General features: G+C 48.5%; 1 protein-coding gene across 1 annotated transcript; it reads left to right on the forward strand.

The window, feature by feature from the left end:
• Nucleotides 1-431: 431 nt before the first annotated feature.
• On the forward strand, nt 432-14,444 carry EPHA1 (EPH receptor A1; the record flags this gene model as incomplete). Its single annotated transcript, XM_080932497.1, has 18 exons — nt 432-513; nt 1,392-1,459; nt 5,728-6,009; nt 7,173-7,575; nt 7,780-7,935; nt 8,226-8,570; nt 8,680-8,807; nt 9,037-9,187; nt 9,439-9,535; nt 9,745-9,803; nt 10,594-10,719; nt 11,450-11,635; nt 11,763-11,824; nt 11,913-12,119; nt 12,243-12,392; nt 12,543-12,736; nt 14,115-14,270; nt 14,366-14,444. 18 exons carry the CDS (start codon nt 432-434, stop codon nt 14,442-14,444), a joined length of 2,931 nt encoding a protein of 976 aa, XP_080788623.1.
• Between the last annotated feature and the right edge of the window lie 169 nt (nt 14,445-14,613).

The raw sequence follows: 14,613 nt of genomic DNA on the forward strand, positions 1-14,613 counted from the left end.
CCTCCTGACTTTGCTAAGGATTGTACCAATTTGCATGGTTGTCATCGAAGCCGAAAAGGATGAAGGAGTGTCCGCCCACTCCTACATTTCCAAGTGAGAAAAGTCAAGCCGAATTCGATTGAAAGCTGTATCAAAACTGGGTTGGGTTTAGGATACACTTAAGAATGTCTAGTCAGTTCCTAGCAGCACGCACTAGGGGGCGCCCCGAGTCTCATTCCGACTAAGACGCCTCCAGGTTTTAAAGTTTATTACCTGTCTAACCAGTTTCCTTCCTGTCTTACTGTCCCTTTAAGAAGGTGCACCAGGTGAGGCCGAGGCCCCGCCCCTCATCTGGCCCCGCCCTCCGCCCCCGCCTAGCCGGCCTGGATCGTCCAGTCCCTCGCGACCTGGCCCAGCCGTAGGGGCCGTGGTCCCAGGTCCCGGCCGGCGCCATGGAGCGGCGCTGGCCCCTGGGGCTCGCGTTGCTGCTGCTGCTCTGCGCCCCGCTGCCCCCGGGGGCGCGCGCCGAGGAAGGTACCGACCCCCGCCCTCTCCCTTTCCCAGCTGACGGGCAGCAGCCTGCAAGAGCCGGCATTCCTGAGGAGGCCCTCTTCCCCGCGCCCCACTACTGGTCCCTGGCTTCTCCCCAGTAGCGGGGAGATCGATTGGCCAGGCCGATCTTTGGTCTTTAACCCCAGACTCCTGCCCACGGGATCAGTCACCCCTGCCCTGTTGGCCAGAGCACTATTAGCTGCGGGTGGAGAGGGAATTCCTGGCCACAGCCAGGAAGCTGCATTCCCACTGCAGCTTCATGGGATCCTCCATGTGCCCACCCCCGACTTTGCAGCACTCAGAAGTCTAAGGCCAAAAGCCTCCTTCTGCCAGCCTAACCGGGTCACAAATAATCCTCCAAAGGTGGAAGGGTTAGAACTTTTGCGGTTGCCAGGTGTAGGGGGTCTAACCTCACTCCCAAAGTTTTGCACACCCTCTGACCATGCCCCTCCCACTTTCCAAAATCATAGCTTTGCCTAGCGCCCCACCTCCTCTACCTCACCTACCAGAGCAGGCCACTGACAACTGGAGTCAAAATCCAGCAGAATCCCCCTGCCAGGGTCTCTCACTCAGGACGACAAGGGCTTAGCGTCCCTGACGTCCGCCCATGGCATCCTTGCAGTTGTTCTCTCGGGCTCCGCCGGTGCCATGTCTGGGGTTGCTCTTCCAACGCTTGCTGTCCTGACTCTGTTTTAGGCACCAGTCCCCCCAGCCCTTACCCCACTCGGCCTTTCTCCTCTGCCCCTGGATGTCACACAGTTAGGAAGACGTTGTGGTAGCCTATGACTGGGGAGTCCCAGAATAGCCAATGTAGGGAGTCTCCTCCCCAGAGTGACATCTTTCTTTTCTCCCCCACTCAGTCACACTAATGGACACAAGCACAGCACAAGGAGAGTTGGGCTGGCTTCTGGATCCCCCAGAGACTGGGGTAAGTGTCTGAAGGACCTGGGGAAGTTCAAGTCTAAAGGCCAGTGGGAAATGGGGTGGAGAGGTGGGTGGAGGAACAGAAAAGAGCAGGAAAAACTGGAAGTGTCTCCTCAAGAGAGGGGGAGGGGAGGCTGAGTCAGAGCCTCCTAGATGGTACTCTGGGTAGATGGGGGGGTGTCAAACTTCACTCAGCGGGGACTATCTCTACTCCCCCACCCTCCTACCGTAGTGGCCGGGATGAGCTCTCACCTCCTAGGGAGAGCATGCCTATGCTAAGGAAGGCTGGGTGAGGGCTGAGACACCTGGAAAACAGCCTTCAGTTTCAGCTCTATTCATTACAGTAGAGAGCTCACAATAGTGTGAATGATGTATGGTTTGTTTTTTTTTGTTTGTTTTTGTTTTTGTTTTGTTTTGTTTTTTTGTTTTTTTTTGTTCTGAGAGAGCCAAATTTTTCGTCAAAATCTTCAAAGGTATTTTGACTCCCTCAAACTTAAAAGCTACTCCTCTCCATGGCCCCTGTGCATTTGGCTTGTTCTCCATACCTCCCAGCCAGACTCCACAAACACCATGTATTCCAGCTGTTTGAGAAAGGAAAAAAAAAAAAAAAAAAAAAAAACACAGCTCCAAGTCGCTAACCTCCTTAGGTGTCCCCGAGACCCAGTGAGCAGAGGTGGACAGTTACTGTGTCATAGCGACTGTATTCAGACCCAAAGTCCAGAGACACCCTTGCTGGAACCCAGCAGAGCTGCCTTAGAACCACAGAATGGTACTTCTGGGGTTGGAGACTTACTGGTCCTGAACCTATTCTCCTGCTTCCTCTCTTACTCCAATACCTAAGACATGTGCTGCTGCTGTTTTTAGAATTAGGGCTATTGCCTTCTTTCTCTCTTGGACTGGAGGGTCGAGGCTCCCCTTTGAGCTCTTCCACAGAGTGGCCTATAATTAGAGTTAATAGACTAAACCATAATATATCCTCCAGGAGGGGTCATTTGGAAAATCCCAGATTAGGCCAGCTTTAATAGGTGTCTCATCTCATAAACCAGCTAATCACCCACAAGGAAGGCAACAGGACCATCTGCTAGCTCCCACTGGCTCTTTCTTTAGCTCCACCAGCCCCACCCAAATAACTTGTCCCTAATTAAGCCCCAATGGAAGCAAGGCCCCTTTCCTGTCTGATGCTAGAAGGACAGCCCACCAACAACTGTACTCCGGCTCTTTTTCATGTGCCTTTCCTCTTCTAAAACAGATTAAGTCCTTGGAGCCAAGCTCCGAGAATACACCCATGTAGCAACCAACAGCTCCTGAGTGTCAAGTGAAAGGATCCTGGTTCCAGAGTTGTCCCCATCTGTCACTGCTGGAGCTGGAAGAGGCAGTTAACAGCTGGGAGCATCTGTTTCCCTAGGCTCCAGCTGCAGCCTTGGCAGTCTAGCTACTGGTCTGCCACAGTACCACAACCACCCGGTCCATCTGCCTGGGCTCTATGCCTTCCTCTTAGGCGCCCAGCAAAGTTTCCCCTCAGTGGACTCCAGGTGTCCTTTCATTCTAACTTAGTGGCCTTTGGACTCCCCTCTTGATCTTTGAATTCTGACATAATACAGAATTATATGCTTCAAAGCGGCCCCACCCACCCTTTTCTTAATTAGTGATATGTATATTTTCTTTTAAGTCATGAGGGCCCACTCACTGGAGTGAAATAAAATCTCAGAGTGCACTTTTTCAGGGCCTCAGTCTTTCCTTCATCAAGTTATGGGATGGCATCCCAAATATCGGTAAACTATTTTGTGAAATCTGTGGGCTTTCATCACAATATCTGGCCAAGAAGACACTTAAGAGAATGGTACTGATGAAGTATGGTATCTGTTCCACCAACAGATAATCAGAACATCAGCAGTAATTAAAACCTGGAATGATGGCAAGAAGCCCAGTGGAACAGAGTAGAAAGTCCAAACACAGAATCCACATGTAGGATAGTCTCATGTCGATGACCATGGAATTTCTAGTCAATGCGGAAAGTATTGCTGGGGACGGGAATACTTCCTACCTCCCCCTAAACAAGCCTGTGAAAGTGACCACAGAAGATGAATGAACAGAAGAAACACTATTTTAATTACCTTTATTCACACAGGATGAGGGTCCTGGAAAGTTCAGAGGGTTGAAGCTTGTGTATTACCCAGAGCTATGGGAAGGAGTGGGGGTGGGGAGGTAGTGACAGGCCTAAGTGTGAAAGGAACAAAGGCTGTCCTGCTGTGCCCAGTTTACAGGTCTCTGGGGTTAAGGAAGTTTTCAGTGAGCAGCCTTCTCCTGGCAGTGTTAGCTCACTAAATCCCTTCCAAAGATGTAAGTCTTTTTTACCAAAGGGTAGCTTGTTTGAGCTAATCCTGTGTAGTTTTTTCCTAGTAATCATCTCAAACAATGCCACATAAATATAGTTGGGGGTGTACAATGACCCCCAAAAGGACTGATTGGTCACCATACTGCCAACTGAATGTCTGTAAGGTTTGTGATGGAAAGGAAGAAAAAACTCTGCTACTTGTTCTATGAGTACATAAAAAAAATAAATAAATTCTAGTAAGAATAAAGTTTAAACAACAACAAAAAAAACCCCTACAACATTTTCAAGTCAAAAGATAAAAGAATTTTATGATCTCAGCCAAAATATACAGCCCTAAACCATGATGCTATTATGAAAAAAATGAGAATAAAATATAAAATATGCCATTGGCAAAAATGTGGCATGACTGAGAATATTTGAAGCATATAAATCAAGCACATAATTAGTATTTATACTATACTTTCTAAAAAACTCACCCAAGTGAATAGCAGAAGTCAATAAACATATACATAGCCGATGAACAAGAGAGAAACATACAATGAACCCCTTGCAAAGAAATGTGACTAGGAGGGCAACGAGGCTGCCTAGGCCATAGACCTGGCAAAATATAAAAAGAACATTAATATCTCTTCTGATGAGCTTTTTAGGAAATGAACTTTCTTATTCTTGCTGCGGAAATGTAAACTTTGGAGGCCAATTTAGTAACATCTTATAAAATTTGAGGTCTACCTGTTGATTCAGCAATTCTATGGAAACCTCACAGTCATCAGTGTGCTTTCCTAAAATAAAATGAAGAAAAAAAAAAAAAAAAAACCAAACAAACTAGAAACTAAGAAATTATGTAATTACCCCACAACAGGTAAACAGTTAATGATTATGGTGTATCTATATGCTCGGATACTGTTCATATACTGCAATAAGAGACAGACAGGTCTGTATGTATTCCGTAGGTGTTATTTGTTACAACAAAGATGGTTACAGAATAACCCTTGTTTAGACTGTTTCTCAGGAGGCTTTGAAAGTGGTCTAGACAGCTTTATTTCAAACCATTAAGAATGGCTACCTCTGAGAATGCAGGTGGGAGGGTATGGAGACCTAACCTTTGTCCATCAATTCCTGAACCTGCTAGATGTGATGTTTAAGAGCATGAATTCTGTACCTGGAGTACCCACCTCTGTACCCCAACTCTGCCTCAGATATTGGGCAGGCCACTGCACACTGGCCTGTGGCAAGTACAGTAATGCCAGCCACTATGATTACTAGATTTAAAAGTTCTTTCGATGTGAAGAAAAGTCAAGGGGTAGACTAGATGGTACATAGGAGCCCAGCTAACTGTTGAGACTTCGGTGGTGGCTATAAGTAGAAGGAATATTGGAGAGGGTGAGGTCCCCGTATAAACAGTTTTTCACTTGTCCCTGTCCTCCATGGGCTGAGACTTTACTATTTGAAAAATTAAACTCTAAGCAAACCAGAAGATGGCTTTTGAATGAGCTTTGCCTTTGTGGGTACCTGACAGGTCTGCTGACCGAGTAGGTCAAAATTCCTACTCATACTCTTGTATGTGAAGCAGATGAAATTAAAGGACAAACTAGTGCTGGCTAAGGTCTTAGGGAATGGGGAGTGAATGTACATTATACAACAGTATAAAGGTGTCATAATGAAACAAATTAGTTTATAGAATTAGTGGGCTAATAGAAGGATTTTTAATAATAATAAAAGCAACAATGTGCGCCAAAAAAAAAAAAATAATAATAATAAGATCGTAAGGGGTTGCTACCTTATCTGCCCCAAGTCCAAATAATGCCCCATCTTTAAACACTTAACCTACCATCCTGGGCCTGGCAGGTCCAGTGAGTGGTGAGGTCCATTAACCTGAGAACTGACTCCAGCTTCCTCTTCATCAGCTCTGGTCACTGAGTCTGATTCTCCTTTTGCAGTGGAGTGAGGTACAACAAATGCTGAATGGGACACCCCTGTACATGTACCAAGACTGCCCGATACAGGAAAGTGGGGATACTGACCACTGGCTTCGCTCCAATTGGATCTACCGAGGAGAGGAAGCTTCTCGTGTCCACGTAGAGCTGCAGTTCACTGTGCGGGACTGTAAGAGTTTCCCAGGGGGAGCTGGGCCTCTGGGATGCAAAGAGACCTTCAACCTTTTCTACATGGAGAGTGACCAGGATGTGGGCATTCAGCTCCGACGGCCTTTGTTCCAGAAGGTGCTGCCACCCCTTCATGCCATCCCTTCTCTGATATAGATCCTAACCTTTGTCCTCACCATGACCCAGCTCAGCCAAGGAGAAACAGAGAAGAAACTGAACGCAAGTGCAAGTGTAGAATAAAGAAGGCAAGACCAGACCCCAGTCCAGAAAGGCTGTACTGAGTACCACTGGCTGGGGCTGGCTTTAAAGGGCATCATTTAGCCTCTCTGGATGATAGTTCCTTCATCGGATTATAACCTTATTACTTGCATCCACTGAGATAGCATTTTCACCTCAGTGCCCATGATTTTCATATGTAACATGCCCCCAAGAGAATCACTGGAACTACACAGGACAGTTCCTGGTTACTGGTCACCAGTTCATGCCGTTCTTTCATAGCGTGGAAACATACTAGAATACAAACCAGTCTGGAGCTTGTTATTATAGGATGTGCTCTCGTTTCTTTCCGAAGAGTGAAGGTTGTAAAGTTTGTTATTGGTAATAAATTAGTTATGACACACTATGTAACTGATCGCCTCATTGGCACCAGGCTTGGGAACACCTCCCAGTGGTGGAAATTTTATGGTCTGGAGCAGTCCGCTGTCTGGGTTCCAGTCCTAGCTTCATCATGCCAGAGTTGTACTATCTGCTCGAACTAGTTTGCTGGAGCCTTAGTTTCCTTTTCTGTAAGGTACAACGGTAGAACATCTTGCCTCGTAGGGTTATGGCATGAGCCGAAAAATATGTCTATAAAATGCTCACCTGGGGACCTTACACATCATGAGCTCTTCCATCATGGTTGTAAAAAATGGGTGTTCCTTATCCACAATGCTTGGGGGCTGAAGTGTTGCAGGTTTCAGACCTTGGAGGACTTACGTAGATATATTTTGGTAATGGAACCTAAATCTAATTATGAAATTTATTTATGTTTTATACATGTAGCTTGAAGGAATTTTATACAATTTTTTTTTAAGTTTGATTCCTTTTTTTTTTTTTTTATTGTGATCCATCACATGAGATCATATATAGAAAGTTTCCAGTTGTGGCACGCTGGCATTGTCAGGCTTGGGAACTCTTCACAGTTTAGATCTTTGGTCTAGAGATAGCCATCCTAGATTAAATCAAGAGTTTTATACAGGATGAAGCCTGGGCTTAAAGCATCATTCCTTCTTCTCCCCTAGGTAACAACTGTGGCAGCGGACCAGAGCTTCACCATCAGAGACCTGGCATCTGGCTCTGTAAAGCTGAATGTAGAACGTTGCTCCTTGGGTCACCTCACCCGCCGTGGCCTCTACCTAGCCTTCCACAACCCGGGTTCCTGTTTGGCGCTCGTGTCTGTAAGGGTGTTCTACCAGCGCTGTGCAGAGACTGTGCATGGCTTGGCCCACTTCCCTGACACTCTCCCTGGACCTGGAGGGTTGATAGAAGTAGCTGGAACCTGCCTCTCCCATGCACAGATCAGCTTGGGGTCCTCGGGTCCACCACGCATGCATTGCAGCCCTGATGGCGAGTGGTTGGTGCCTGTGGGTCAGTGCCAGTGCCAACCTGGCTATGAGGAAAGCAGTGGAAGTATGGGGTGCACTGGTAAGAAATGGGGAAGTAGGAAACCTCAGGGACCACCTGAGTGGTCCTTCCAGGTTCCCAAACAAGGTTTTCATGATTTTTAACCCAAGTGGGATGTCTGTGGGGATGTTCCAATTCCAGTAAAGGGGAGTAAGGAAGGGGGTTAAAGGGATTGTTCTTCATGAAAAGACAAAACAACAAAAGCCATGGCTCTTCTCTTTCCAGCCTGTCCCACTGGTTTCTATCGACTGGACCTGAATATACCCCACTGTATCAAGTGTCCCCAACATAGCGTAGCAGAATCTGAGGGGTCTACCATCTGTACCTGTGAGAATGGACATTATCGAGCCCCTGGGGAGGGCCCCCAGGAAGCATGCACACGTAAGTTTTGCAGTCAGGGCCTGGTGATCTGGCAACAGGTGCTAAACCCTCCTTGGGGCCAGAACTTAAAGTAATGGAAATCCAGGTAGTTGGGCACTGATTATAGCTACTTCCTGCCCTCTGTTCTCTCTAGAATGCAGAGGTGTGTACATACTATTTCCTCTTTGGTAGAAGTTAAATCTCTCATGAGGGCTTTGGAAAACATAATTGGGCTAATAGACAGAAGCAAGGGTCAGTGCCTTGGGTGAGAGCAAATGGACATCTATTTGATAACTCCTCTTCTCCCACAGGTCCGCCATCGGCTCCTCAAAATCTGAGCTTCTCCGCGTCAGGAACTCAGCTTTCCCTACGCTGGGAGCCCCCCAGAGATACGGGAGGACGTGATGATATCAGATACAGTGTGGAGTGCTTGCAGTGTCGGGGCATTGCACAGGATGGGGGTCCATGCCAGCCCTGTGGAAAGGGTGTGCACTTTTCCCCGGAGGCTTCCGGGCTCACCGCATCTACTGTGCAGGTTGAAGGCCTCGAGCCTTATGCCAACTACACATTTACCATCAAATCTCAGAACAGAGTGTCAGGCCTGGACAGTTCCGGCCCTAGCAGCGCTTCAGTCAGTATCAACATGGGGCATGCAGGTGAGGCACCCAAGACTACAGGGATGAGTGATGGTAGGAAGCAGCAGAGGCACACTTCCGTTATTCCTTCTTACCTTCTGAATTCAACCTTGTCATTCTGTGTGTCCAGAGTCGCTCTCTGGCCTGTCACTGAAGCTGGTGAAGAAAGAACCAAGGCAGCTGGAGCTGACTTGGGCAGGGTCCCGACCCCGAAATCCTGGAGGGAATCTGAGCTATGAGCTGCACGTGCTGAACCAGGTCAGAAAACACGTGGAGACACCACACAGTGTTTGGGGTACACCCTAACATTCCTAACTTGGGGTATAGGATGGGAAAATAGCCAAAACAGCCTTTCTCAGGATAAACGTCTGCAAAGGACTCTGACCTTCCTGTGACAGCCCACCCTGTCCAGGCCCTTCCTTGTCTCTCAGTCTTCTTTACTAAGCCTGACTCAGCACAGCCTCATTAATGCAAGTCCTACCCACAGGATGAAGAATGGCACCAGATGGTGCTGGAACCCAGGGTTTTGCTGACAAAACTTCAGCCAGACACCACATACATTGTCAGAGTACGAACACTGACCCCACTGGGGCCAGGCCCTTTCTCCCCTGACCATGAGTTTCGGACAAGCCCACCAGGTAGGTTTCCTATCCCTTGTCCCATTCAAACATACATAATCGTCATCCCCTGCAGACACTTCAGCTCCTGTTTTTAAGTGACCCTTGCTTTTCTCTGTATTTATGCTTATAATGTGCCCAGTTCAATAATCTCTGTTAAGGGAAACAATGTTCATTTAAAAACTGACCCGGGGTATACTTGGGACCCTACCTTTTAGCCTTTATCACCTCTAATGGCTGTAACCCTCAGCTTTCTGTACTCTGACACCCAGTTTCCAGAAGCCTGACCGGAGGAGAGATTGTGGCCATCATCTTTGGACTGCTGCTTGGAATAGCTCTGCTGATTGGGATTTATGTCTTCCGTTCAAGGTGCTGGCTGTCTTCCCTACCCATCCATCTGGGGTTCCTTTACTTTGTCTGAAGGCTATACCCCGAATGATCCTCCTGTCCCCAAAAAAATCAAAGCTTAGTTAGACATGCCCCACACCCAGCTCTCATATCTGGTAAATTCAGCCAGAGCTCATTGGACCACTGAGGTGTCCCTGAGTCCCTCTGAAGAAGTTATCCTACTTCCACAGGAGAGGCCACCGACAGAGACAGCAGAGGCAGCGTGAACGCACCACCAATGTTGATCGAGGTGAGCCAGGAGTGTGAATGAGTGAGAGAGAAACACACACACACACACACACACACACACACACACACACAGACAGACAGATGGACAGACAGACAGACAGACCCAGGTCAACTCTGGGAATGTGGGTGCAGTATATTGTCCCTAAGGATCTTGTGTTTTGTCACCTAATTAATTAATCTTGGTTAATTAACTCTGCCCTGATAGCTGTCAGCAGCTCTGATGCAATCATTTACTAGCTCTTGGTACCGGAGCACAGCTACCCTAGGCTCTGGACCATGTTCTTCATCCTGGTGGCCAGGTCTCTGAGCTAAGGAAGAGGTTGAAGTCCCCTGAGACATGCGGCTTCCTGCTTGTCACCTCGTTAGTTGTCTCTACCAGAGGGAGCATTTGCTATCTGAGTAGCTGGCACTGAAGGGAGGCCTCATCTGGGAGTAAACGAGCTGTGAGTGACTTGGACAGCATGTGCACAGAAACGGGGTCACAAGCCATGGGAAGATCGGGTAGCTCAGGGCAGGGAGTTTACTGCAGGGTCTGAATTCCGCCCGCCGCTGGACCCTGAACGGCAGGACAGAAAAGCCCGGAAAATAGATGAAAAAAAGTCTGAGGTCCTTGCAGAGGCTTCATTGCTAAGAATAGAGATTTTCTCTCCTTGAGCCAAAGCCAGACTCATCTCAGAGAGCGAAGAAGTACTGGAAATGGGCTCAGCTGTCTGCCCTTCTTCCTAGCATCCCATGTTCTGATTGTTGTGCTACAGTTGCTATGCCCTCTTTCCCCCACCCCTATCCCCCAGAGGACAAGCTGTGGCTAAAACCCTATGTGGACCTCCAGGCCTATGAGGACCCTGCACAGGGAGCCTTAGACTTTGCCCAGGAATTGGACCCAGCCTGGCTGATTGTGGACACTGTCATCGGAGAAGGTAAGCCCTGCTGTGACCCCAACTGGTCCCCTCTGTGTGGTAGCACATGGGTGCTACCAGGTTCCTTTCTTCGAGCCCAAGCCTGCTCTATCCTGTATCCTTCTTGAATTTCTATGCCCTGCAGCAGCCTCTGCCTCCTACACACTTTGCTCTGTGGTTATGGGGTTTCTGATAAAGAATGTTAAACACACCATTTCTACCCAGAGAGGTGTGACCATGCCAAGGTGCAGGTTGTTCTCAGAGGATTCTCAAAGCAGGCGAGATTCAGAGCCTTCCTAAGTGAGCATTCTATCTCATCAGGGGCCCAGTGTCCTTGGGCTGCCCCAATCCCCTGGGTCAACAAGGAAAATAGATCTCAACAGAGAACAAAGCTTGGCAGTGTCCTTGTCAGTGGTGCAACTGAGCAGGCGAGAGCTGTGACCAGGGAACTCACTCACAGGAAACAGGCAGGCCTTGTGTTACGCGGGCACTAGCCCTGGACCAACTTCTCCTTCATAAACAGTGCGTTTATGAATAACATAAGCCAAGGAGCATGCTAGCCATGGAAGACAGTACGGTTTGGGTTGCAGAGCTTCATGCTGGTTCCAGACTGTCGCTTCTCTAGAAGGGCAACCTGAGCTCTGTTCTTCCTCAGATTTCCAATGAGAAACTGGAGGACTAGAGGTGACACCACCTAATCGTGGAATATTCTGACTGCATCAAGTCATAACCTTATTTTCCTCTTATCTAGGGGAGTTTGGGGAAGTGTATCGGGGAGCCCTGAGACTCCCCAGCCAAGATTGCAAGACTGTGGCCATTAAGACCTTGAAAGATACATCCCCAGATGGCCACTGGTGGAATTTCCTTCGAGAAGCAACTATCATGGGCCAGTTCAACCACCCACACATTCTACGCCTGGAAGGCGTCATCACCAAAAGTATGTGCAGTGGTCCCCAAGAACGGGAGTGGAATGTGTGGGAGAGGAGTGAGAGCAATGGGGAAGGGGAGTAGGCTGTCAATGGAGGAAACCCGGGCCTAGGTGTGATGCATCTGCTGTGTCTCAGGAAAGCCGATCATGATCATCACAGAGTTTATGGAAAATGGAGCACTGGATGCCTTTCTGAAGGTGAGACCGGCAGAGAAAGGGGCACACCATGGAGCCTCATGTCTTGCAGGAGACTCTGCATCCTCTGATATGTACATTCGTTCTACAGGAACGGGAGGACCAGCTAGCTCCTGGTCAGCTGGTGGCTATGCTGCTGGGCATAGCATCAGGCATGAACTACCTCAGCGGCCACAATTATGTCCATAGAGACCTGGCTGCCAGGAACATCTTGGTGAATCAGAATTTGTGCTGCAAGGTATCTGACTTCGGCTTGACCCGCCTCCTGGATGACTTTGACGGCACCTATGAAACCCAGGTTAGAACCCCATCAACACTCACATGTATACTTCCTTTGCTGACCCATGCACAAACAAGATTCCCTTTCTAGTTTTGTACCAGTCCCTGCGCAGAGATACCACTCTATGCAATGCCTTCTTAGGGAGGAAAGATCCCCATCCGTTGGACAGCCCCAGAAGCTATTGCCCATCGGATCTTCACCACAGCCAGTGATGTGTGGAGCTTTGGGATTGTAATGTGGGAGGTGTTGAGCTTTGGCGACAAACCCTATGGAGAGATGAGCAATCAAGAGGTAAACCTGGACTATTTCCCCATGTCATCCCTGATACAACTCCTGTCTCTTCTAATCCCACGCTCCAAGCCCCGGTAACATCTTGTATAAGTAGTTTTCTAGTGGTTCTATCTAACTTCCTGCCTAGACATCTCCCATCTCTTGCTACAGGTAATGAAAAGCATTGAAGATGGGTACCGGTTGCCCCCTCCTGTGGACTGCCCTGCCCCTCTGTATGAACTCATGAAGAACTGTTGGGCTTACGACCGTGTTCGTCGGCCCCACTTCCTCCAGCTGCAGGCACATCTGGAACAGCTGCTCACTGACCCCCATTCCCTAAGGACCATTGCCAACTTTGACCCTAGGTAAATATGTTCAAGAAGGATGGGAGTTTGGAGGTCAAATCTGGAAAAATAAGAATGGACATTCCATCCTATCCACTGAGTGTTGGGCCCTGGGGAACTCTGGACGGAGTGCAGCATGAGACAGTATCCAGTCCATGCCTTCTGGGAAAGCTCGGGCTAACAGAGGTAGGACCCAGCTACCATGGTGGTAACCTGATGCAAGGTAAGAAGCAGAGAGCACATATGACTTAAGGAGTTAGACCTAGGTTACCCACCTCTTATCTTATTTCCCATGGGACCTTTAGCATCATTCTTGCTTGATACCCCACTGTTAATTAATGACAATGACCTCTGGTGTTCCTGTGGCCATCTGAAAATTGGGATATTTTCCTATCCCCACATATATATTCTCACATGTAAAGGGAAGATTCACAGATTTAACACATCTTGGAGGACCCACTAGTACAAACTCTTTGCTACAGCCTGGAACCTGCTCCTGGGAGGCTAGGCAGCTAGACTAGGGTAGGGACAGAAGGGAGTGTGAGAAGGCCTCTGACTACATGGCCAGTACAATACAGAATGGCAGCATCCAGTTCAGAGGCTGCATTCCTGAGAATGGGAGGTAGCCAAGGTCAGGACAGGACCAGCTCTACTGAAGAGGTAGCACTTTGTGAGAACATGGGATGGTGACCAGTTCCCCAAAACTGTATTTGTTCAAAAACACAGCTAGAATGTAAAGAAGGAGGTGGAAGGAGGGAGTCAAGCTGGGGAGCCAGGCAAGGCTGTACTTCAAGTGCTTTATCAGGAAAGGCAGTACTGGCCCGTGTATCAAACCCACCATATATAACCTTGTTTCTGGGAGAAACTGTTTTCCATGTTCCAACTTCTGAGACTATCTTTTGGAGCATAACTCCCTCGGACGCTGGAGACTGTGTGTGCTAATCTTTCTGGAATGCTGGATATTTTTTCCCCCAGCAGATTTACTTTGCTAATGGTTTTTGGCTCTGGCTGGCTTTCCTACAGGAACACTCATTGTATTGTGGTTATCAGAGTGGAAGAATAACAGTTGGGGTTGAATATGGCAAGTGAGGGCTGCTCTTAGGTGGATATCGTAGAAGGGAGCATAGTATCTTGCTGTAGGCCCCTTCTCCTGCCTTCTGGCTTCTCAGTCAAGCATCATGTCTAAAGAATTCACTTCACTAGGGATGGCTCTAGATCGACCTATGGAACAGAGCATACCAGGAAACAGGCCAGGAAGTAAGCTCAGGTAACAGCCAGTTTATGTGCAGAGCCTAGATGAACTACGTAAGTATATGACTCAGTGCTGGCTGCAATGTGGTGGCCTAGGCAAATCAGCTCCTGTACTTCAGGGGTACAAGCACGGCATCATTTCCCACAGGGTGACCCTACGCCTGCCCAGCCTGAGCGGCTCTGATGGGATTCCTTATCGAAGTGTCTCTGAGTGGCTTGAATCCATACGCATGAAGCGCTATATCCTACACTTCCGCTCGGCTGGGCTGGACACCATGGAGTGTGTGCTGGAGCTGACAGCCGAGTGAGAACTCTTGGGCCAGCCAGCCACCGAATGGGCATGGGAGGGTGGCTGAGGTCTGAGCCTCTAGACTCACAGCCTCCTTCGCTCTTCCGTAGGGACCTGACGCAGATGGGAATCACATTGCCGGGGCACCAGAAACGAATTCTTTGCAGTATTCAAGGATTTAAGGACTGAGCATCCACTGAAAAGATGTTCCAGCCCTCTGCCTGCCTCCATTAGCAAGGACAGGGCTATAGTCACTCCCTGGGCCTTTCCGCTGCCTACGGAATGTAGGTTATTGGTGCTGCTCCTGCCCAGTCAACCAGAACTCTGCCTTTGGACCAAGGAGCCTTTGTTTATAAAG

Source organism: Micromys minutus (genome assembly GCF_963924665.1).
Source record: "Micromys minutus genome assembly, chromosome: 18".
Taxonomy (NCBI): Eukaryota; Metazoa; Chordata; class Mammalia; order Rodentia; family Muridae; genus Micromys; species Micromys minutus.